The 27,159-nt window shown below is 42.7% G+C and overlaps 2 protein-coding genes across 2 annotated transcripts in view; both read left to right on the top strand.

Annotated features, from left to right (window-relative positions):
- LOC110505940 (probable N-acetyltransferase camello) overlaps nt 1-27,159 on the top strand; it is a 669,337-nt gene that overhangs the window by 460,288 nt on the left and 181,890 nt on the right. The gene's annotated exons all lie outside the window — the stretch shown is intronic.
- marc1 (mitochondrial amidoxime reducing component 1) lies at nt 1,412-26,236 on the top strand. Its single transcript, XM_036963123.1, has 7 exons — nt 1,412-1,765; nt 12,262-12,432; nt 14,857-15,022; nt 20,271-20,411; nt 22,577-22,638; nt 23,961-24,032; nt 25,731-26,236. Exons 1-7 carry the CDS (start codon nt 1,515-1,517, stop codon nt 25,855-25,857), a joined length of 990 nt encoding a protein of 329 aa, XP_036819018.1. The 5' UTR covers nt 1,412-1,514; the 3' UTR covers nt 25,858-26,236.

Raw genomic sequence — 27,159 nt, forward strand, 5'->3', positions numbered from 1 at the left:
AGAGGGTAGTAAGTTTCAAGTTCCTTGGCATACACATCACGGACAAACTGAATTGGTCCACCCACACAGACAGCGTCGTGAAGAAGGCGCAGCATCGCCTCTTCAACCTCATGAGGCTAAAGAAATTTGGCTTGTCACCAAAAGCACTCACAAACTTCTACAGATGCACAATCGAGAGCATCCTGTCGGGCTGTATCACCGCCTGGTACGGCAACTGCTCAGCCCACAACCGTAAGGCTCTCCAGAGGGTAGTGAGGTCTGCACAACGCATCACCGGGGGCAAACTACCTGCCCTCCAGGACACCTACACCACCTGATGTCCCAGGAAGGCCATAAAGATCATCAAGGACAACAGCCACCCGAGCCACTGCCTGTTCACCCCCACCCCGCTATCATCCAGAAGGCGAGGTCAGTACAGGTGCATCAAAGCTGGGACCGAGAGACTGAAAAACAGCTTCTATCTCAAGGCCATCAGACTGTTATACAGCCACCACTAACATTGAGTGGCTGCTGCCAACATACTGACTCAATGTAACAGTATAACTTTAGACCGTCCCCTCGCCCATACCCGGGCGCGAACCAGGAACTCTCTGCACACATCAACAGTCACCCTCAAAGCATCGTTACCCATCGCTCCACAAAAGCCATGGCCCTTGCAGAGCAAGGAGAACCACTACTTCAAGGTCTCAGAGCAAGTGACGTCACCAATTGAAACGCTATTTAGCGCGCACCACCGCTAACTAAGCTAGCCGTTTCACATCCGTTACATATATAACTACTGCCACTACAACTCCAGCCACTTTAATAATGGAAACTGATGGAAATTGATGTAAAAAATGTATCACTAGACATTTTAAACAATGCCACTTAATATAATGTTTACATACCCTACATTACTCATCTCATATGTAATACTGTACTCTATACTCCATCTTGCCTATGCCGTTCTGTACCATCACTCATTCATATATATTTATGTACATATTCTTTATCCCTTTACACTTGTGTGTATAAGGTAGTAGTTTTGGAATTGTTTAGGTTAGATTACTTGTTGGTTATTACTGCATTGTCGGATCTAGAAACACAAGCATTTCGCTACACTCGCATTAACATCTGCTAACCATGTGTATGTGACCATTAACATCTGCATGCGACAAATAAAAAATGATTTGATTTGACTTTAAATTATTTTTTACTTAAGTACTTTACACCACTGTGTATATGTAGAATTAACCCTAACCCTAACCCTTTACACCACTGTGTATATGTAGAATTATTGTGTACAAATTGGTCTGCAGATAATGTTATAATGACAAGCTGATGGTCTTCCAACTTCAGCACCTTCAATAATCCATTCATAAATTCAGGACCCAGGAACTAGTCCTTCGTACAATTCAGAGCCCAGGAACTAGTCCTGTTTATCTGACGTCATCATAGAACAGCCCCTTCACTAACAAGTTCAACACGAAACAGTCTCTGGTTCAATGTCCATCTGAGCCGTTTGAAAAGTAAAGATGTACTTTAAAGAAGTGTTAATTAATGCGTTCACAGAGAATAGGAAAGCCCTGCTGTTAGCTGGAGGTGCTGGTCTTACTGTTGTCGGACTGGGACTTGGGTATAAGTATTTCCTCAAGCCGGAGAAAGTTGTCCGTGTGGGAGTTGTGTCACAGCTGCTCATTCACCCACTGAAATCTGGGAAAGCCGTGTCCGTGGCCCTCGCAGAATGTCAACAGATTGGTTTGAAGTGCGGTGAACTACAAGATCGGTCAGTAGCATTTATTTTCATAACTATAAATGAATGTTATTGAGTTTAGGCTAATGTTGGCCGACACTGCTTGAATTGGTGACACATGTTGATTCGTGTTAGTGATTATCAATGATTTATAGGCGTCAGTACTACTTTTACCCACCGTTATGACCACAGATCAGAAATGAGAGAATGACCATTGCAGTTCTCTATTTGACGGTATATTGACTCCAAACTCACAGGCCAGTCTGACCGTAGCCTACGCCAGATAACTGATAAAACAATCACAGCTACTTACTCACTGTCAGGACATGAAAAGAGAGCGAACAATGCCAGCATGGCAATGTAGCAGATATCCAGTGTCCAGCGCCCTGCCATTAAATACATGTAATTTTGTCCTTAAAACATTTAATTGATACTGCACAATTCTATTAATTCCTATGGCGGAGTGCCAATATGGCCCGACCAGAGGCTTCAAAGCCTCTCAAAGTCCAATACATGTAGCATCAGCAATCCAGGGTTGATTATCATTGGTGATTATCATGTTGAACAACTTGCATGTTCACCACAACAACAAATTGCACGTTTGTCCGTTTTTGAATCAGGAGGTCCCCAAGTGTCATCATCCAAACTTGTCAGGAAGGTTGTGGTTGGCTGTAACCACCCCGCGTTGCCAGGTCAAGCAAACATTTCTAAAACCAATGACCAATGAAATGCTGCCCACAAGGCATAAAAACGAGCCCAATTATTTTATTTTCACAGCAAGAGGAGTTGCCATATTTTATACAATAAACCCCCTTTTTCCACAACGTTATCGAGCCATTTAAGAATGAATATCATAGTAACTTGTAACAACTTTAGCAGCAAATATTGTGTTTCCTCAAAATAATGATTATTACAAGCTATGAAATGTACATAATAAAGGAATTTCAATATGTGGCAAGAGAAAATATAATTTGCCCTTATTAAACTCGCCAGATAATTCTCCATCAATGGATGTCCGTTTAACTCGTTTGACTGCTATGATTAAGCTATACGTCACAAGGGGGGTGTGGTATATGGCCAATATTCCACGGCTAAGAGCTGTTTTTTTTAAGCATGACGCTACACGCGGGGTGCCTGGATACAGCGGTTAAGCGGTGGTATAATGGCCGTATATCACTAACCCCCGGGGTGCCTTATTGCTATTATAAACTGGTTACCAACGCAATTAGTAGTCAAACTAAATGTTTTGTCATACCTGTGGTATATGATCTAATATACCACGGCTTTCAGCCAATCAGCATTCAGGGCTCTAACTAGGTTTATAATTGTAAATAAATCGCCTTTGCGCATGTGGATAGCTATAGATAAATCCGACAGGAGAGACTGAGTGAAGAAAGTTGGACAGAGGACCTCAATCTCTGAGCAAGAAACACTTGGATGAACGTAAAAAAAAAACGAATGTTGGGCTTTTTTTTCTGGCAATTGTGCCGTTATTATGTGCCAGATGTTAAGACTACAAACCGTTATAAAATGGCCCATTTGCGAGATTGACTTGTCATTTCAATAGACATAGGCTACAGACTAAAATCTGGGTTTATGATTGTAATTCAGTTTTGCCGTGGTTTTGAGTTGATAAAGGCAGGTAGCCTATAGCCCCTGATAGGTCTACATCTAATGTCAGATAACCTACAGTAACCTAGACAAGATGTAGACAAGAACGATTTAGATTTAGCAGCTTGCCTAGTTCAAATTGACAGACTCATTTATTCAACATGAATAGTGAGGCGATTTTGATGTTTGTGCTTTGTTTCCCCAATAGCCTGCAGGAATACAGAGGATGGATGGGGGGGAGGGGGGTCATCATTTAAATCCCTGAATGAAATATTAATAATATGTATATGAACTGAATATACTTGTCTAACTGATTGGCAATTGCGATTAAGCTTTGATCATTTACAATTTAATGAACTAAACATGCCCATGAATAATAGCACAGTAACACAAGGCTACAACAATAATACACTGAAGTTTTATAGGCTATTTATTCAATTGGTTTTCCAGGTAGGCTACACAAGTGTCAAAAATTAATTTGCAATAACTTCCGTGATATCGTCATTTCAACATATTTATTGTGGTAGCCTACAATTCCATTTAAATGAATAGGCTATTTGATGGCCAACAGAGACAAATATATAATTCTCCACATTTGGCCTAATGTCAGTTTCATTGAGGACTTTTCCCCATTAAAAAATAACCACGCGAGGGAGTTCCATAACTTCCATTTTAAATTTCCACTCGGGGCAGCCCCTCGAGACCCAGGAACTGAGCATGTTTTCTTTAAGCAGGCAACATTAGAACGCAGTTCAAACCACCTCCAGGCGAATAAATGTAATGCCCTCTGGTGCGCCCAATGTTGTTCTCCAGTGCTTTGTCCCCATTAACTCGCTTAAATAGCATACCTACAAACGGGTAAAAAAAAAAAAAAAAAAAAGTTGTCACGACGACGTGCACACGCGACGCTCTCACATGACTCAGCCAATAGCTGTAGCGCGGCAGACACACCCCTCCGGCCTCTCTCCCAACTCAGTCACTCCGCAACAGCCTGCCTCACTGCTTGACCGTCAGCTGCAGGTCATAATAGTAAAACACATCCAGTACTGGTCAACAGTTTGGACACACTGACTCATTCAAGGGTTTTTCTTTATTTGTACTATTTTCTACATTGTAGAATAATAGTGAAGACATCAACACGAATAAATAACAGTAATAATGGACTGTCGTTTCTCTTTGCTTATTTGAGCTGTTCTTGCCATAATATGGACTTGGTCTTTTACCAAATAGGGATATCTTCTGTATACCAACCCTACCTTGTGACATCACAACTGATTGGCACAAACGCATTAAGAAGGAAAGAAATTCCACAAATTAACTTTTAACAAGTTACACCTGCTAATTGAAATGCATTCCAGGTGACTACCTCATGAAGCTGGTTGAGAGAATGCCAAGCCTGTGCAAAGCTTTGATCAAAGCAAAGGGTGGCTACTTTGAAGAATCTCAAATATAAAATATATTTAGATTTGGTTAAGACTTATTTGTTTACTACATGATTCCATGTGTGTTATTTCATAGTTTTGATGTCTTCACTATTATTCTATAATGTAGATAATAGTAAAAAATAAATAAAAACCCTTGAATGAGCAGGTGTGTCCAAACTTTAGACTGTATGTAGATAGTTTAGTGCCTAAAATAAGGGGATACATGCATGTCAACAGAACAAACTTCCTTTTGGGATTGTCTGTTATTCAATGTGTTTCTATGGGCTAGTAGCAGTAAGGACTATCTGTTATTCAATGTGTTTCTATTGGCTAATAGCAGTAAGGACTATCTGTTATTCAATGTGTTTCTATGGGCTAATAGCAGTAAGGACTATCTGTTATTCAATGTGTTTCTATGGGCTAATAGCAGTAAGGACTATCTGTTATTCAATGTGTTTCTATTGGCTAATAGCAGTAAGGACTATCTGTTATTCAATGTGTTTCTATGGGCTAATAGCAGTAAGGACTATCTGTTATTCAATGTGTTTCTATTGGCTAATAGCAGTAAGGACTATCTGTTATTCAATGTGTTTCTATTGGCTAATAGCAGTAAGGACTGTCTGTTATTCAATGTGTTTCTATTGGCTAATAGCAGTAAGGACATGTGTTTCTATGGGCTAATAGCAGTAAGGACTGTCTGTTATTCAATGTGTTTCTATTGGCTAATAGCAGTAAGGACTATCTGTTATTCAATGTGTTTCTATGGGCTAATAGCAGTAAGGACTATCTGTTATTCAATGTGTTTCTATGGGCTAATAGCAGTAAGGACTATCTGTTATTCAATGTGTTTCTATGGGCTAATAGCAGTAAGGACTATCTGTTATTCAATGTGTTTCTATGGGCTAATAGCAGTAAGGACTATCTGTTATTCAATGTGTTTCTATGGGCTAATAGCAGTAAGGACAATGTGTTTCTATTGGCTAATAGCAGTAAGGACAATGTGTTTCTATGGGCTAATAGCAGTAAGGACTATCTGTTATTCAATGTGTTTCTATTGGCTAATAGCAGTAAGGACTGTCTGTTATTCAATGTGTTTCTATTGGCTAATAGCAGTAAGGACTGTCTGTTATTCAATGTGTTTCTATTGGCTAATAGCAGTAAGGACTGTCTGTTATTCAATGTGTTTCTATTGGCTAATAGCAGTAAGGACAATGTGTTATTCAATGTGTTTCTATTGGCTAATAGCAGTAAGGACTGTCTGTTATTCAATGTGTTTCTATTGGCTAATAGCAGTAAGGACTGTCTGTTATTCAATGTGTTTCTATGGGCTAATAGCAGTAAGGTCTATGTGTTTCTATTGGCTAATAGCAGTAAGGACTATCTGTTATTCAATGTGTTTCTATTGGCTAATAGCAGTAAGGACTGTCTGTTATTCAATGTGTTTCTATGGGCTAATAGCAGTAAGGACTATCTGTTATTCAATGTGTTTCTATGGGCTAATAGCAGTAAGGACTATCTGTTATTCAATGTGTTTCTATTGGCTAATAGCAGTAAGGACTATCTGTAATTCAATGTGTTTCTATTGGCTAATAGCAGTAAGGACTGTCTGTTATTCAATGTGTTTCTATGGGCTAATAGCAGTAAGGACATGTTTCTATTGGCTAATAGCAGTAAGGACATGTGTTTCTATTGGCTAATAGCAGTAAGGACTATCTGTTATTCAATGTGTTTCTATTGGCTAATAGCAGTAAGGACATGTGTTTCTATTGGCTAATAGCAGTAAGGACATGTGTTTCTATTGGCTAATAGCAGTAAGGACATGTGTTTCTATGGACTAATAGCAGTAAGGACAATGTGTTTCTATGGACTAATAGCAGTAAGGACAATGTGTTTCTATGGGCTAATAGCAGTAAGGACATGTGTTTCTATGGACTAATAGCAGTAAGGAAAATGTGTTTCTATGGGCTAATAGCAGTAAGGACAATGTGTTTCTATGGACTAATAGCAGTAAGGACTATCTGTTATTCAATGTGTTTCTATTGGCTAATAGCAGTAAGGACTATCTGTTATTCAATGTGTTTCTATGGGCTAATAGCAGTAAGGACTATCTGTAATTCAATGTGTTTCTATGGGCTAATAGCAGTAAGGACTATCTGTTATTCAATGTGTTTCTATCGGCTAATAGCAGTAATGCTAAATTCAATGTTTCATCTAATAAGGTTTTTGTATTCGTTGACACCTTAAGGGGTCTTAACATTCAAAGTCAAATAGTCATACCAAGGATCATTTAGCTAACTTAAAACAGTTCCATATGTTAGCTTAGAACTTCATTTTTGTAATAATAATAATAATAATATTATGTATTTTAATCAAATACATACTTTGAAGAACAAACATTGTGGCAATTCATATCTTGTAGTAAAACTGTACATACCACTTTCATCTCAAGAGAACACATTACATGTTAAAGGATAACTGTTCTCTTACTTCGAAAATAGTCTTAGTTATATAGGTCTAGACAAAATCCCAAACTAACAATACATAGAATTTTATACCATTTCAGTCATTTTAAATTGTAAAGTTGTGTCTTTCTTTATACACAATATCACAACAAATGTTTCCGATCTGGGAGGTGAACTCGATTACGTTTTCAATCATTTCACTGTGTATTTCAGATAAAATCAAGGCATTAGAATGTTCCAGAATAAAGCTTTACACTGTAAACACATTGGAGCTGTATTAAGTAACAGACGGCTGCTTTACACTGTAAACACATTGGAGCTGTATTAAGTAACAGACAACAGCTTTACACTGTAAACACATTGGAGCTGTATTAAGTAACAGACAACAGCTTTACACTGTAAACACATTGGAGCTGTATTAAGTAACAGACAACAGCTTTACACTGTAAACACATTGGAGCTGTATTAAGTAACAGACAACAGCTTTACACTGTAAACACATTGGAGCTGTATTAAGTAACAGACAACAGCTTTACACTGTAAACACATTGGATCTGTATTAAGTAACAGAAGGCTGCTTTACACTGTAAACACATTGGAGCTGTATTAAGTAACAGAAGGCTGCTTTACACTGTAAACACATTGGAGCTGTATTAAGTAACAGACAACAGCTTTACACTGTAAACATATTGGAGCTGTATTAAGTAACAGACAACAGCTTTACACTGTAAACACATTGGATCTGTATTAAGTAACAGACAACAGCTTTACACTGTAAACACATTGGAGCTGTATTAAGTAACAGACAACAGCTTTACACTGTAAACATATTGGAGCTGTATTAAGTAACAGACAACAGCTTTACACTGTAAACACATTGGAGCTGTATTGCTTTACACTGTAAACATATTGGAGCTGTATTAAGTAGCAGACAACAGCTTTACACTGTAAACACATTGGAGCTGTATTAAGTAACAGACAACAGCTTTAAATCAAATCAAATCAAATGTATTTATATAGCCCTTCGTACATCAGCTGATATCTCAAAGTGCTGTACAGAAACCCAGCCTAAAACCCCAAACAGCAAGCAATGCAGGTGTAGAAGCACGGCGGCTAGGAAAAACTCCCTAGAAAGGCCAAAACCTAGGAAGAAACCTAGAGAGGAACCAGGCTATGTGGGGTGGCCAGTCCTCTTCTGGCTGTGCCGGGTGGAGATTATAACAGAACATGGCCAAGATGTTCAAATGTTCATAAATGACCAGCATGGTCGAATAATAATAAGGCAGAACAGTTGAAACTGGAGCAGCAGCACGGCCAGGTGGACAGGGGACAGCAAGGAGTCATCATGTCAGGTAGTCCTGGGGCATGGTCCTAGGGCTCAGGTCCTCCGAGAGAGAGAAAGAAAGAGAGAAGGAGAGAATTAGAGAACGCACACTTAGATTCACACAGGACACCGAATAGGACAGGAGAAGTACTCCAGATATAACAAACTGACCCTAGCCCCCCGACACATAAACTACTGCAGCATAAATACTGGAGGCTGAGACAGGAGGGGTCAGGAGACACTGTGGCCCCATCCGAGGACACCCCCGGACAGGGCCAAACAGGAAGGATATAACCCCACCCACTTTGCCAAAGCACAGCCCCCCACACCACTAGAGGGATATCTTCAACCACCAACTTACCATCCTGAGACAAGGCTGAGTTTACACTGTAAACACATTGGAGCTGTATTAAGTAACAGACGGTAGCTTTACTCTTCAGCGTGGCGTGTCTCTGTGACATCAGTGCCGCGTAGGACGGGGCAATAATCACAAAGTATTCAGACCCCTTGACTTTTTCCACATTTTGTTACATTACGGCCTAATTCGAAAAATTGTATTAAATAGTTTTTTTCCCCCTCATCAATCTACACACAATACCCCATAATGACATCACAATACCCCATAATGACATCACAATACCCCATAATGACATCACAATACCCCATAATGACATCACAATACCCCATAATGACATCACAATACCCCATAATGACATCACAATAGCCCATAATGGGAGGTGAGGGCACTCGGATTGTGGCGTCAGGAAAACAACCTCTCACTCAACGTCAACAAAACAAAGGAGATGATCGTGGACTTCAGGAAACAGCAGAGGGAGCACGCCCCTATCCACATCAACAGGACAGCAGTGGAGAAGGTGGAAAGTTTCAAGTTCCTCGATGTACAGTAGACATCACGGACAAACTGAAATGGTCCACTCATACAGACAGTGTGGTGAAGAAGGCACAACAGCGCCTCTTCATCCCCAGGAGGCTGAAAAATGTGGCTTGTCATCGGAAACACTCACAAATTTCTACAGATGCCACAATTGAGAGCATCCTTTTACTGAGGAGTGGCTTCCGTCTGGCCACTCTACCATAAAGGCCTGATTGGTGGAGTGCTGCAGAGATGGTTGTTCTTCTGGAAGGTCCTGCCATCTCCACAGAGGAACTCTGGAGCTCTGTCAGAGTGACCATTGGGTTCTTGGTCACCTCCCTGACCAAGGCCCTTCTCCTCTGATTGCTCAGTTTGGCGGCCAGCTCTAGAAAGAGTCTTGGTGGTTCCATACTTCTTCCATTTAAGAATGATGGAGACCACTGGGTTCTTGGGGACCTTCAATGCTGCAGAAATGTTTTGGTACCCTTCCCCAGATCTGTGCCTAGACACAATCCTGTCTCGGAGCTCTACCGACAATTCCGCCGACCTCATGGCTTGGTTTTTGCTCTGACATGCACTGTCAACTGTGGGACCTTCTATAGACAGGGGTGTACCTTTCCAAATCATGTCCAATCAATTGAATTTACCACCGGTAAATCAAGTTGTAGAAACATCTCAAGGATGATCAATGGAAACAGGATGCACCTGAGCTCAATTTAGAGTCTCATAGCAAAGGGTCTGAATACTTATGTAAATAAGGTATTTCTGTTTACCATTTTTAATACATTTGCCAAAATTTCTAAAAAACATTTTTTTTCAGTCTGTCATTATGGGGGTATTGTGTTTTAGATAAAAAACACAAATATATATATATTTTAGAATAAGGCTGTAACGTAACAATGTGTAAAAAGTCAAAGGGTCTGAATACTTTCCGTATGTTGAATTCATTCAAATGTATGTTTTTCACACGATATTCCAAATGCCTGTGTCACAAGAATCAAGATTTTGTTATTTTTAGTTTGTCTGAGCGTTTACGTCCGACTTGCTCTCACGGTGTCTTTTTTGGTCTCCTTTCCTTCACTCCTCTGGACAGTGCACCTTCACATTTACACCCGAGATCTGAATATAATGACAGATGCTCATGTCTCCGCCGAAAGGCGGGAAGGCAAGGCGACAAGCTTCTTGACTTTTTTTCTTTCTCTCTTCTGCACATTTTAAACTGGCCTTTTTTTATTGTCTCCAGCACAAGGTGCACCTGTGTAATGATCATGCTGTTTAATCAGCTTCTTGATATTCCACACCTGTCAGAGTGGATGGATTTTCTTGGCAAAGGAGAAATGCTCACTAACAGGGATGTAAACACATTTGTGCACCAAATTTGAAATAAATACGCTTTTTGTACATATGGAACATTTCTGTGCTCTTTTATTTTAGCTCGTGAAACATGGGACCAACACTTTACATGTTGCGTTTATATTCAGTGGACAGTACCAGTCAACAGTTTGGACACACCAACTCATTCCAGGGTTTTTCTTTATTTTTAATATTTTCTACATTGTAGAATAATAGTGAAGACATCAAAACTATGAAATAACACATATGGAATCATGTAGTAACCAAAAAAGTGTTAAACAAATCAAAATATATTTGAGATTCTTCAAAGTAGCCACCCTTTGCCTCGATGACAGCTTTAACCAATCGGGAGGCCCCGTGGACACTTATTCTAACGTCTTCAAGCTTGCGTGTTTTGTTAAGATTAATTACCATATTCTGAAGGGGATTTCTGTCATTCTGGTCTAAAGTAGTGCCCTATTCCCTATGGGCCCTGGTCTAAAGTAGTGCCCTATTCCCTATGGGCCCTGGTCTAAAGTAGTGCCCTATTCCCTATGGGCCCTGGTCTAAAGTAGTGCCCTATTCCCTATGGGCCCTGGTCTAAAGTAGTGCCCTATTCCCTATGGGCCCTGGTCTAAAGTAGTGCCCTATTCCCTATGGGCCCTGGTCTAAAGTAGTGCCCTATTCCCTATGGGCCCTGGTCTAAAGTAGTGCCCTATTCCCTATGGGCCCTGGTCAAAAGTAGTGCCCTATTCCCTATGGGCCCTGGTCTAAAGTAGTGCCCTATTCCCTATGGGCCCTGGTCTAAAGTAGTGCCCTATTCCCTATGGGCCCTGGTCTAAAGTAGTGCCCTATTCCCTATGGGTCCTGGTCTAAAGTAGTGCCCTATTCCCTATGGGTCCTGGTCTAAAGTAGTGCCCTATTCCCTATGGGCCCTGGTCTAAAGTAGTGCCCTATTCCCTATGGGCCCTGGTCTAAAGTAGTGCCCTATTCCCTATGGGACTGGTCTAAAGTAGTGCCCTATTCCCTATGGGCCCTGGTCTAAAGTAGTGCCCTATTCCCTATGGGCCCTGGTCTAAAGTAGTGCCCTATTCCCTATGGGCCCTGGTCGAAAGTAGTGCCCTATTCCCTATGGGCCCTGGTCTAAAGTAGTGCCCTATTCCCTATGGGCCCTGGTCTAAAGTAGTGCCCTATTCCCTATGGGCCCTGGTCTAAAGTAGTGCCCTATTCCCTATGGGCCCTGGTCTAAAGTAGTGCCCTATTCCCTATGGGCCCTGGTCTAAAGTAGTGCCCTATTCCCTATGGGCCCTGGTCTAAAGTAGTGCCCTAACAGTGGGTTAAACTGCCTGTTCAGGGGCAGAACGACAGATTTGTACCTTGTCAGCTCGGGGGTTTGAATTTGCAACCTTCCGGTTACTAGTCCAACTCTCTAACCACTAAGTCTACCCTGCCGCCCCACTAACTAACTGTCACCCCCTGGATAATGCTGTGTTTTTCTGCAGGCACTGGCTGGTGATCACTGAGGATGGTCATTTCGTGACGGGCAGACAGGAGCCTCGCCTTGTTCTGGTATCTCTGACCAGCGAGGGGGGGCAGGTGTGTCTGAACGGTCCAGACATGGAGGAGCTCAGGTTCCCCCTACTGCAGCCCGACAACCCTGTCATTGACTGCAGGTATGTGTTACTAATGACATGCCACTGGGCTTTGAGTAAAGCCAGTGTGTCTGTGTATGTGGATGACTCAACACTGTACACGTCAGCTACCACAGCGACTGAAATGACTGCAACACTTAACAAAGAGATGCAGTTAGTTTCAGAGTGGGTGGCAAGGAATAAGTTAGTCCTAACTATTAAAATGCGTTGTATTTGGGGCAAATCATTCACTAAACCCTAAACCTCAACTAAATCTTGTAATGAATAATGTAGAAATTGAGCAAGTTGAGGTGACTAAACTGTTTGGAGTAACCCTGGATTGTAACCCTGAACTGTCATGGTCAAAACATATTGATACAACAGTAGCTAAGATGGGGAGAAGTCTGTCCATAATACAGCGCTACTCTGCCTTCTTAACAACACTATCAACAAGGCAGGTCCTACAGGCCCTAGTTTCTACCTTCTTAACAACACTATCAACAAGGCAGGTCCTACAGGCCCTAGTTTCTACCTTCTTAACAACACTATCAACAAGGCAGGTCCTACAGGCCCTAGTTTCTACCTTCTTAACAACACTATCAACAAGGCAGGTCCTACAGGCCCTAGTTTCTACCTTCTTAACAACACTATCAACAAGGCAGGTCCTACAGGCCCTAGTTTCTACCTTCTTAACAGGACTATCAACAAGACAGGTCCTACAGGCCCTAGTTTCTACCTTCTTAACAGCACTAGAAACAAGGCAGATCCTACAGGCCCTAGTTTCTACCTTCTTAACAGCACTATCAACAAGGCAGGTCCTACAGGCCCTAGTTTCTACCTTCTTAACAACACTATCAACAAGGCAGGTCCTACAGGCCCTAGTTTCTACCTTCTTAACAACACTATCAACAAGGCAGGTCCTACAGGCCCTAGTTTCTACCTTCTTAACAACACTATCAACAAGGCAGGTCCTACAGGCCCTAGTTTCTACCTTCTTAACAACACTATCAACAAGGCAGGTCCTACAGGCCCTAGTTTTGTCACACCTTATGGAACAGCAGGGACTGTGAAGCAACACAAACATTGGTACAGACACACGATAACATACACACACACGGATAACATACACACACGTACACATGGATTACAAACATGTACACACATATATACACACACACACATGTACACATGGATTTTGTGTTGTAGAGTAGGGGCCTGTTGGCACACACTTAATGTGTTGTGAAATCTCTTGTGACATATATTGTAATTAGGGTCTGTCCCCAACTAAAATAAATCTTGGTCGAACCAGTTGTCTATTCTTTCCGAAATTTTCAAACTTGTATTTTTCTATATAGTGTCTAACTCTTCTGTCTGTGTCAGCAGGAAGTGTCTTAACCCTTCTGTCTGTGTCAGCAGGAAGTGTCTTAACCCTTCTGTCTGTGTCAGCAGGAAGTGTCTTAACCCTTCTGTCTGTGTCAGCAGGAAGTGTCTTAACCCTTCTGTCTGTGACAGCAGGAAGTGTCTTAACCCTTCTGTCTGTGTCAGCAGGAAGTGTCTTAACTCTTCTGTCTGTGTCAAGAGGAAGTGTCTTAACCCTTCTGTCTGTGTCAGCAGGAAGTGTCTTAACTCTTCTGTCTGTGTCAGCAGGAAGTGTCTTAACTCTTCTGTCTGTGTCAAGAGGAAGTGTCTTAACCCTTCTGTCTGTGTCAGCAGGAAGTGTCTTAACCCTTCTGTCTGTGTCAAGAGGAAGTGTCTTAACCCTTCTGTCTGTGTCAGCAGGAAGTGTCTTAACCCTTCTGTCTGTGTCAGCAGGAAGTGTCTTAACCCTTCTGTCTGTGTCAGCAGGAAGTGTCTTAACCCTTTTGTCTGTGTCATCAGGAAGTGTCTTAACCCTTCTGTCTGTGTCAGCAGGAAGTGTCTTAACCCTTTTGTGTGTGTCAGCAGGAAGTGTCTTAACCCTTCAGTCTGTGTCAGCAGGAAGTGTCTTAACCTCTGTCTGTGTCAGCAGGAAGTGTCTTAACCCTTCTGTCTGTGTCAGCAGGAAGTGTCTTAACCCTTCTGTCTGTGTCAGCAGGAAGTGTCTTAACCCTTCTGTCTGTGTCAGCAGGAAGTGTCTTAACCCTTCTGTCTGTGTCAGCAGGAAGTGTCTTAACCCTTCTGTCTGTGTCAGCAGGAAGTGTCTTAACCCTTCTGTCTGTGTCAGCAGGAAGTGTCTTAACCCTTCTGTCTGTGTCAGCAGGAAGTGTCTTAACCCTTCTGTCTGTGTCAGCAGGAAGTGTCTTAACCCTTTTGTGTGTGTCAGCAGGAAGCGTCTTAACCCTTCAGTCTGTGTCAGCAGGAAGTGTCTTAACCTCTGTCTGTGTCAGCAGGAAGTGTCTTAACTTCTGTCTGTGTCAGCAGGAAGTGTCTTAACCCTTCTGTCTGTGTCAGCAGGAAGTGTCTTAACTCTTCTTCTCTGTGTCCCAGAGTGTTTAGTACAGACATCCAGGGCAGGGACTGTGGGGACGAGGCGTCTAGCTGGCTGACCCGCTACCTGGGGGCAGGTAAAACCTATCGCCTGGTGCACTTTGAACCCCACATGACACACAGGAGATCAGCGGATAGCGAGCCTCTCTTTCCTCGCAATGAAAAGGTAACAGCTCAGTTGGTGGATAGATTTTAATATATTTGATCATTCAAAGTAGTAGGCAGCTCCAGCCAGAGAGAAAATTGCAAACATTAAAGGGATCAAGGACAAAGGTTTTTGTTTGTCTTAATACCTTTAGTTATCACTTTATGACTTAGTTGACGGGTTTGATTAACATAGTAAAGTTATGCTTATTCCACACTTGCATTTCCTCCCTTTTTTTAAAAGAGGACTTCTGACCTCAGTGGGACTTCAATACAGGACTAAGATCAATACTACATTCAATACAGGACTAAGATCAATACTACATTCAATACAGGACTAAGATCAATACTACATTCAATACAGGACTAAGATCAATACTACATTCAATACAGGACTAAGATCAATACTACATTCAATACAGGACTAAGATCAATACTACATTCAATACAGGACTAAGATCAATACTACATTCAATACAGGACTAAGATCAATACTACATTCAATACAGGACTAAGATCAATACTACATCGGGTCTGACGCTCGTCGGATGTGACAGGGCTTTGAACCCTATCGCGGATTGGAAACCCAGCCGCGAGCTGCCAAGTCACGCGAGCTGCCAAGTCACGCGAGCTGCCAAGTCACGCGAGCTGCCAAGTCACGCGAGCTGCCAAGTCACGCGAGCTGCCAAGTCACGCGAGCTGCCAAGTCACGCGAGCTTATCAGACGAGCTAAATTCCTTCTATACTCGCTTCGAAGCAAGAAACACTGGAGCCATGCATCAGAGCACCAGCTGTTCCCGACGACTGTGTGATCTTGCTCTCTGTAGCCGATGTGAGTAAAACCTTTAAAGAGATGAACATTCACAAGGCCGCGGGGCCAGACGGATTACCAGGTTGCAAACTCAGAACATACGCTGCTGATCAGATGTCAAGTGTCTTCACTGACATTTTCAACCTCTCCCTGACCCAGTCTGTAATACCTACATGTATCAACCTGACCCAGTCTGTAATACCTACATGTCTCAACCTGACCCAGTCTGTAATACCTACATGTCTCAACCTCTCCCTGACCCAGTCTGTAATACCTACATGTCTCAACCTCTCCCTGACCCAGTCTGTAATACCTACATGTCTCAACCTGACCCAGTCTGTAATACCTACATGTCTCAACCTGACCCAGTCTGTAATACCTACATGTCTCAACCTGATCCAGTCTGTAATACCTACATGTCTCAACCTGACCCAGTCTGTAATACCTACATGTCTCAACCTGACCCAGTCTGTACTACCTACATGTCTCAACCTGACCCAGTCTGTAATACCTACATGTCTCAACCTGACCCAGTCTGTAATACCTACATGTCTCAACCTGACCCAGTCTGTAATACCTACATGTATCAACCTGACCCAGTCTGTACTACCTACATGTCTCAACCTGACCCAGTCTGTAATACCTACATGTCTCAACCTGACCCAGTCTGTAATACCTACATGTCTCAACCTGACCCAGTCTGTAATACCCACATGTCTCAACCTGACCCAGTCTGTAATACCTACATGTCTCAACCTGACCCAGTCTGTAATACCTACATGTCTCAACCTGACCCAGTCTGTAATACCTACATGTTTCAACCTGACCCAGTCTGTAATACCTACATGTCTCAACCTGACCCAGTCTGTAATACCTACATGTCTCAACCTGACCCAGTCTGTAATACCTACATGTCTCAACCTGACCCAGTCTGTAATACCTACATGTCTCAACCTGACCCAGTCTGTAATACCTACATGTCTCAACCTCTCCCTGACCCAGTCTGTAATACCTACATGTCTCAACCTCTCCCTGACCCAGTCTGTAATACCTACATGTCTCAACCTCTCCCTGACCCAGTCTGTAATACCTACATGTCTCAACCTGACCCAGTCTGTAATACCTACATGTCTCAACCTGACCCAGTCTGTAATACCTACATGTATCAACCTGACCCAGTCTGTAATACCTACATGTCTCAACCTGACCCAGTCTGTAATACCTACATGTATCAACCTGACCCAGTCTGTAATACCTACATGTCTCAACCTGACCCAGTCTGTAATACCTACATGTCTCAACCTGACCCAGTCTGTAATACCTACATGTCTCAACCTCTCCCTGACCCAGTCTGTAATACCTACATGTCTCAACCTCTCCCTGACCCAGTCTGTAATACCTACATGTCTCTCCCTGACCCAGTCTGTAATACCTACATGTCTCAACCTGACCCAGTCTGTAATACCTACATGTCTCAACCTGATCCAGTCTGTAATACCTACATGTCTCAACCTGACCCAGTCTGTAATACCTACATGTCTCAACCTGACCCAGTCTGTACTACCTACATGTCTCAACCTGACCCAGTCTGTAATACCTACATGTCTCAACCTGACCCAGTCTGTAATACCTACATGTCTCAACCTCTCCCTGACCCAGTCTGTAATACCTACATGTCTCAACCTGACCCAGTCTGTAATACCTACATGTCTCAACCTGACCCAGTCTGTAATACCTACATGTCTCAACCTGACCCAGTCTGTAATACCTACATGTCTCAACCTGACCCAGTCTGTAATACCTACATGTCTCAACCTGACCCAGTCTGTAATACCTACATGTCTCAACCTGACCCAGTCTGTAATACCTACATGTTTCAAGCAGACCACCATAGTCCCTGTGTCCAAGAACACCAAGGTAACCTGTCTAAATGACTATGGCCCCGTAGCACTCACCTCTGTAGCCATGAAGTGCTTTGAAAGGCTGGTCATGGGTCACATCAACACCATTATCCCAGAAACCCTAGACCCACTCCAATTCACAGATCCACAGATGACGCAATCTCTATTGCACTCCACACCTGGACAAGAGGAATACCTATGTGAGAATGCTGTTCAATGACGACAGCTCAGCTTTCAACACCATAGTGCCCACAAAGCTCATCACTAATCTCAGGACCTGAACACCTCCCTCTGAAACTGGATCCTGGATTTCCTGACGGGCCGCCCCCCCCAGGTGGTGAGGGTAGGCAACAACACATCCGCCACGCTGACCCTCAACACGGAAACCTTGTGGGTGTCAGGCTCAGTCCCCTCCTCTACTCCCTGTTCACCCACGACTGAGTGTCCACGCAGACCAATACAGTCGTGAAGAAGACACAAAAACACCTTTCCCCCTCAGTGTGACGGACGTTACTACTTTACAGGAGAGGCATTTGAACGTAAAAAAGTAAACATTTGATCAGAATGTGCCTTAATAACAAACCTGTATGTAATTTGTACATATGTGAAATCACTAAGCTGTTTAGACACAGAGAAAATACAGAATCTCGCCTAGCCATGATTGGTTGAGATAATAAGGGGGCTGGGACATTCAGGAGAAAGAGTGTCCATTCTGTCACTCAAAGATTCTCTGTCAGATGGTACTTCCTGGTCTCTGTTACCATGGATATTTGAAAGATCCATCGGATTTACTGAGCAAAAGTTTCTGAAGTCAAAGCATCTTATGATATAGGCCTAGATTTTTTTTAATGTTATTTGACCTTTATTTAATTAGGCAAGTCTTATTTTCAATGATGGCCTAGGAACAGTGGGTTAACTGCCTTGTTCAAGGGCAGAATTACTAATTTGTACCTTTTCAGCTCATTGATTTGATCTATGCAACCTTTCGGTTACTAGTACAACTCTCTAACCACTAGGCTACCTGCCTCCCCTACACTCTAACCACTAGGCTACCTGCCTCCCCTACACTCTAACCACTAGGCTACCTGCCTCCCCTACACTCTAACCACTAGGCTACCTGCCTCCCCTACACTCTAACCACTAGGCTACGCTGCCTCCCCTACACTCTAACCACTAGGCTACCTGCCTCCCCTACACTCTAACCACTAGGCTACGCTGCCTCCCCTACACTCTAACCACTAGGCTACCTGCCTCCCCTACACTCTAACCACTAGGCTACCTGCCTCCCCTACACTCTAACCACTAGGCTACGCTGCCTCCCCTACACTCTAACCACTAGGCTACCTGCCTCCCCTACACTCTAACCACTAGGCTACCTGCCTCCCCTACACTCTAACCACTAGGCTACGCTGCCTCCCCTACACTCTAACCACTAGGCTACCTGCCTCCCCTACACTCTAACCACTAGGCTACCTGCCTCCCCTACACTCTAACCACTAGGCTACGCTGCCTCCCCTACATTCTAACCACTAGGCTACCTGCCTCCTCTACACTCTAACCACTAGTCTACCTGCCTCCCCTACACTCTAACCACTAGGCTACGCTGCCTCCCCTACACTCTAACCACTAGGCTACCTGCCTCCCCTACACTCTAACCACTAGGCTACCTGCCTCCCCTACACTCTAACCACTAGGCTACCTGCCTCCCCTACACTCTAACCACTAGGCTACGCTGCCTCCTCTACACTCTAACCACTAGGCTACCTGCCTCCCCTACACTCTAACCACTAGGCTACGCTGCCGCCCCGAACCAAGATCTCGATAGGGTTTTTACCTAAGCCTTTGTGTTTGTTGACTTTTTTAAAATATAATTGTAGGCTATAATGGGCGTAAACAAAGAACAGCACTGGCTGTTCAATGTGAAAGGATATCTTTATTATCACAACAAGAGACCATGTTAATGCCGTAAATGGCTTCCCTAATGGGGCAACTTGGTTGAGATAATGTTCAGAAAATCAATTTTTTTTGCAATTTAGTGAAAGTATTTATTTTCTAAGTATATTTCCCAAGGATTAGTGTAGAGCAAGTGTGAAAATCACAGCAAAATGTTTGAATGCCTTTTTTTTTTTGTCCTGAATTAGATTCTAAGTGTATCAACTTTTGAAGTTGCATCACTTCCTCATGTTTCTATCAAGGCACAAGGCAAGACACAGGAGGCAGATGGTTGGAGTCTTACGATGTTTATTAATCCAAAAGCGTAGACAAGAGAACGGTCGTTGGACAGACTAAAAGGTCAAAACCAGTTCAGAGTCCAGGAGGTACAGAGTGGCAGACAGACTCGTGGTCAAGGCAGGCAGAATGGTCAGGCAGGCGGATACAAAGTCCAGAAACAGGCAAGGCTCAAAACCGGGAGGACTAGAAAAAGGAGAATAAAAAAAACAGGAGAACGGGGGAAAAAGCTGGTTGACTTGGAAACAGGACAAACTGGTACAGAGACACAGAAAACATGTCATGTTGTTGTGTACCCTGACATTTGGTCCTGCCATGTTGTTGTCTAGATAGTGTACAATGACCTTGGCCCTATCATGCTGCTGTCTGAGGCCTCTGTGAAGGACCTGAGCAGCAGGCTGGAGAAGGAGGTCACCGTGGCACGGTTCCGACCCAGCATCGTGGTCAGTGATTGTGATGCTTTTGACGAGGTACAGTGTTACTGCTTTCAGCTTTATCAACACGCACACACCACACAGCATCACACACCACACAGCATCACACACCACACAGCATCACACACCACACAGCATCACACACCACACAGCATCACACACCACACAGCATCACACACCACACAGCATCACACACCACACATCACACAGCATCTACACATCATCACACATCACACACCACACAGCATCAACACACATCACACATCACACATCACACAGCATCTACACATCATCACACATCACACACCACACAGCATCACACACCACACAGCATCACACACCACACAGCATCACACACCACACAGCATCACACACCACACAGCATCTACACAGCATCACACATCACACAGCATCACACACCACACAGCATCACACACCACACAGCATCTACACAGCATCACACATCACACAGCATCACACACCACACAGCATCACACACCACACAGCATCACACACCACACAGCATCACACATCACACAGCATCTACACAGCATCACACATCACACATCAACACACCACACACATCAACACACATCACACATCAACACACACCACACAACATTACACATCAACACACCACACAACATTACACATCAACACACCACACATCACAACACACCACATCACATCACACCACACCACATCACACCACACCACATCACATCACAACACATCACACCACACCACATCACATCACACACCACATCACACCACATCACATCACACCACACCAGATCACACACCACACCACATCACACCACACCACATCACACCACATCACACCACACATCACACACCACACCACCCATCACACACCACATCACACACCACATCACACACCACACATCACACCACACCACACATCCCACATCACACCACATCACACATCACACCACATCACACCACATCACACACCACACCACACCACATCACACCACATCACACCACACCACACCACATCACACCACATCACACCACACCACACCACATCACACAACATCACACACCACACCACATCATATCACACACCACACCACACATCACATCACACCACATCACATCACACCACACCACATCACATCACAACACATCACACCACACCACACCACATCACACATCACATCACACCACATCACACCACACCAGATCACACACCACATCACATCACACCACATCATACACCACACATCACACACCACACCACACCACACCACATCACACCACATCACACCACACCACATCACACCACACCACATCACACCACACCACACCACATCACACAACATCACACACCACACCACACCACATCATATCACACACCACACCACACATCACATCACACCACATCACACCACATCACATCACTTCACACCACATCACATCACACACCACATCACACCACATCACACCACATCACACACCACATCACATCACACACCACATCACACCACACCACACCACACCACACACCACACATCACACCACACCACATCACACACCACACATCACACCACACCACATCACACACCACATCACATACCACACCACACACCACATCACACCACGTCACATCACACCACACCACATCACACATCACACCACATCACACACCACATCACACACCACATCACACACCACATCACACCACATCACACCACATCACATTACACAACATCACACATCAAACAGCATCAAACAGCATCAACACACCACACCACATCAACAAACATCACACACACATCAAACATCAACCAACATCAACCAACATCATACATCAACCACCAACATCATACATCAACCACCAACATCATACATCAACCAACATCAACCAACATCATACATCAACCAACATCAACCAACATCATACATCAACCAACATCATCAACCAACATCAACCAACATCATCCAACAATATCAAATTTTTGTAAACCTTGTTAATTCTATAATTGAGGAGGTTTAATTGATATATCCAGAGTTTCTATGTTATTCTAGATGTCATTCTATGGGGAATATCCTGGTCTTTTGAGGCTAAAAGTGGCCTCTTGTAATTCCACTTAGTCATTACTTTGTTTTATTGTGTTGGGGTTTTAGGATACTAATTATATTCCCAAAACGTTAATTTAAATCTTCCTCTCGGTTAGGATTCTTGGGAAGATCTTCAGATTGGCAATGTGAGGCTGCACCGTGTGATGGCGTGTGGGAGGTAATGTGGTCTTAACTACTGATCATCATTTATCATCACAAACTTCCTCCCGTTGCTACGGGCACAAGCAAGGTTTGCTATTGTCGTGTTTATATAGATGGATATAATATAGTGACCCTGTGTTTATATCATATGGTGACCCTGTGTTTATATAATATATTGACCCTGTGTTTATATAATATAGGGACCCTATTATATAAACTATATAAACACAGGGTCACTATATTATATAAACACAGGGTCACTATATTATATAAACACAGGGTCACTATATTATATAAACACAGGGTCCCTATATTATATAAACACAGGATCACTATATTATATAAACACAGGGTCACTGTATTATATAAACACAGGGTCACTATATTATATAAACACAGGGTCCCTATATTATATAAACACAGGGTCACTCACTATATTATATAAACACAGGGTCCCTATATTATATAAACACAGGGTCACTCACTATATTATATAAACACAGGGTCCCTATATTATATAAACACAGGGTCACTCACTATATTATATAAACACAGGGTCACTATATTATATAAACTATGTAAACACAGGGTCACTATATTATATAAACACAGGGTCCCTATATTATTGTTAGGTTCTCTTCCTCAGAGTAAAAACTCAACAGACACTATGAAAGCTTAACCAAGTTTATTCATCCCCAGAGGATCAATACAGCTCCATTAGACAAAGCATTTTCACACAAGCCCTGATATTTAACCTTTCCTCCTAGGCTGAGTCTCCTCCTACACATCGGTACAAACATTGTATCTTTACTGCTAGGCAGGACACTAAGTGATACGGGCCATAAACTTTTATTTCTCCCTTAACGTGACCTGACTTGACCTCAACCCCCCCCCCCCTTCACCACTAATCTATGGCTCTCTCCGCTTATCAATGCCTGCCACATGTACTCGCTTCCCTGCACTACCTTCCTCCTACAACCATTAACTTCTGGTGTCGACCCTCTAAACCTCAGCACTCCCCCAGTAACATGAATAAGTACAGTGGGGAGAACAAGTATTAGATACACGGACGATTTAGCAGGTTTTCCTACTTACAAAGCATGTAGAGGTCTGTAATTTTTTTTAAATCATAGGTACACTTCAACTGTGAGAGACGGAATCAAAAAGAAAAATCCAGAAAATCACATTGTATGATTTTTAAGTAATTAATTAGCATTTTATTCTTCTCCCCACTGTATATTTTCATTTTCTCAGGACCTCAGAACCCAACATTATATAAAATTACTATTAAGGTGTTAATAAGTAAAGGATGTCATCCTCATTTGTCATCCTTGCCAGATGCATCTCCACCACGGTTGACCCTGAAACAGGAGTCATCAGCAGGAAACAACCACTGGACACACTCAAAAGGTAACAAGAGTAGCTGGCACTATATTTACACTGAACCAAAATATAAAACGCAACATGTAAAGTGTTGGTCTCGTGTTTCATGAGCTGAAAGAAAAAGATCCCAGAAATGTTCCATACGCACCAAAAGCTTATTAATCTCAACTTTTGTGCACAAATTTGTTTACATCCCCTTTAGTGAACATTTCTCCTTCGCCAAGATAATCCATCCACCTGACAGGTGTGGCATATCAAAAAGCTGATTAAACAGCATGATCGTTACACAGGAGCACCTTGTGCTGGGTACAATAAAAGGCCATTATAAAATGTGCAGTTTTGTCACACAACATAATGCCACAGATGTCAAATTATGAGGGAGTGTGCAATTGGCATGCTGGCTGCAGGAATTTCCACCAGAGCTGTTGCCAGATTGTTGAATGTTCATTTCTCAACCATAAGCCGCCTCCAACTTTGTTTTTTTTTAAGAATTTGGTCATCCAACCGTTCAGCATCGTAATTGACTTCAGTGGTCAAATGCTCACCTTCGATGGCCACTGGCACACTGGAGAAGTGAGCTCTTCACGGATGAATCCCGGTTTCAACTGTACCGAGCAGATGGCATCTCATCCTGTCTACATGGCAGACAGCGTGTATGGCGTTGTGTGGGCGAGAAATTTGCTGATGTCAACGTTGTGAACAGAGTGCCCCATGGTGGCGGTGGGGTTATGGTATGCGCAGACATAAGCTATGGACAACAAACATAATTGCATTTTATCGATGGCAGTTTGAATGCACACAGATACCGTGACGAGATCCTGAGGCCCATTGTCGTGCCATTCATCCACCGCCATCACCTCATGTTTCAGCATGATAATGCACGGCCCCATGTCGCGAGGATCTATCTGTACACAATTCCTGGACACTGAAAATGTCCCATGGCCTGCATACTCACCAGACATGTCACCCATTGAGCATGTTTGGGATGCTCTGGATCGACAGCGTGTTCCAGTTCCCGCCAATATCCAAGATCTAAACACAGTCATTGAAGAGGAGTGGGACGACATTCCACAGGCCATAATCAACAGCCTGATCAACAAAACGAAAGGAGGACCAAGGCACTCTTCATATAATTAATAACAATTCCTTTATTTGTATGGCATGTTCAATAGAAGCAAGGTTTTAAAAAATCTGACGCATTTCGGCTGCTGATCAACTCTATGTGAAGGAGATGTGTCGCGCTGCATGAGGCAACTGGTGGTCACACCAGATACTGACTGGTTTTCTGATCCACACCCCAAGCTCTGAGACCAACAGATGCATATCTGTATTCCCAGTCATGTGAAATTCATAGATTAGGGACCTAATTTATTTATTTCAATTAACTGATTTCTTTTATATGAACTGTAACTCAGTAAAATCTTAGTGTTTTATATTTTTGTTCAGTGTGGGATTTGTCTGTCTTTGGGTTTGTTCGATATTGCAGCTCGATAGTGCAAGTAACTGCCGACGGACTGATCTACAAATCACCTCGCATCATAAATGACTACTCATTATTATTTGAAGATCAGTCAGTCACAATTTACCCACAATGCATTACAAATGTGATTCTCTCGAAAAACTGCCATCTGTGATCAAGCACAATGTGACTTCTGTTCTAGAACAACTAGAACAAGTAATTGCCTATAGAAGGTATTAACTCCTACGGTTTGATTTGCTTCCCAGCTATCGAATGTGTGACCCATCCCAGAAGAACATCTATAAGGCAGCACCCCTGTTTGGACAGATGTATATCGTCAGCAAGACAGGGGTACTCCAGGTTGGAGATGTGGTGTACAAGACCAGCCACTGAGATGGATGGAAGACTAGCTACTATAATATATGCTTTACATGTGTGATGTAGTGTGATGGCATAGATTATTAGAAAGTCGCAAAATAACAATTAGAACAGAATGCGCTTTTCATATTTTGCAGTTAAATCATTCTTTCTAAGTAGGCTGAAGATTATGAGATTATATGGAGGGGAAAAATAGGAATTTGTTTAAAAAAAAAAAAATCTCCTTTTTTATGATTGAGAACATTTTGTAGTTGGTTTTAATGTGTGTTCTGTATGAGCTTGAAAATATAAATGTTTATCATGGAAAGGAAAACAACCAATCAAACAGTGCTAGTGCTGAGAGGGCAAGTCTACCGGGGTGCGTTCAGTTCAATAAACGTTTTTGCTACATTCAGTGATGTTTTTTTTTTTTGCGCACCATTTTTTCAACAGCCTTGAGGTATGTTTTCTCCAATTTGGTGTGTGTGGAGGGGTGTGGCCTGATCAAAACACACACACACACGCTCTGGGGCCACTGTGGCTGCGTTTACACAGGCAGCCCAATTCTCATCTTTTTTTCCCCACTAATTGTTCTTTTGATTAATCACAACATATTTTTTTCACATCAGCTCTTTTCAGAGCTGATCTGATATGGCCAAAAGACCAATTAGTGAAAAAAAAGATCAGAATTGGGCTGCCTGTGTAAACGCTGCCCACGATCACAACATTCTTCAACTGGTTGTTCAGAACAGCACAGTTTCCATTAAAAGTTGCACGCCATTGAGTCCTGTTGGAACGAGACCTTGGCCCTTTAGCCTAAGGGGCAACTCCTCCCCTCTAACTCTCTCCTACAGTCCCACGTAACATCAATCTCCCCTTATGCTGCATTCGTAACCCAGTGAGAGGTTGAGAATTTACCAGTTGTGAAGCCGTAAACTTAAAATTTAGTGTTAAAAAAAAAACAATAATTAATAGATCGTTTTTTAAATAAATGTTTTGTTGCGTTTTAACTGCTGAAAATCCTGTTGAGGTCATTTGCTTTAGTAGGGGACGTCAGAGGTCAGAGGTCAGCATGTGGGAGAAGTGGGAGCTACGGATGACGGACTAGTTTCCCACTGGGAATGCTGCATTCAAAACAACTGGGAAAACGGCTCCGACTGGGATTATTCATATTTTTTTAATAGTCATCCAACAACAAAACATTCATTTATTTAAAAAATATTTATAGAATACTATGGTTTTTGAACACTTATCATTTATTTGCGAGCATAATAGCTGTACTTTTAGTTCATGGTTGACGCAGCTTGTTTGCCATTAGCCAATCGGCGTTTCTCAACG

The sequence above is a fragment of the Oncorhynchus mykiss genome, chromosome 25, assembly GCF_013265735.2.
Source record: "Oncorhynchus mykiss isolate Arlee chromosome 25, USDA_OmykA_1.1, whole genome shotgun sequence".
NCBI lineage: Eukaryota > Metazoa > Chordata > Actinopteri > Salmoniformes > Salmonidae > Oncorhynchus > Oncorhynchus mykiss.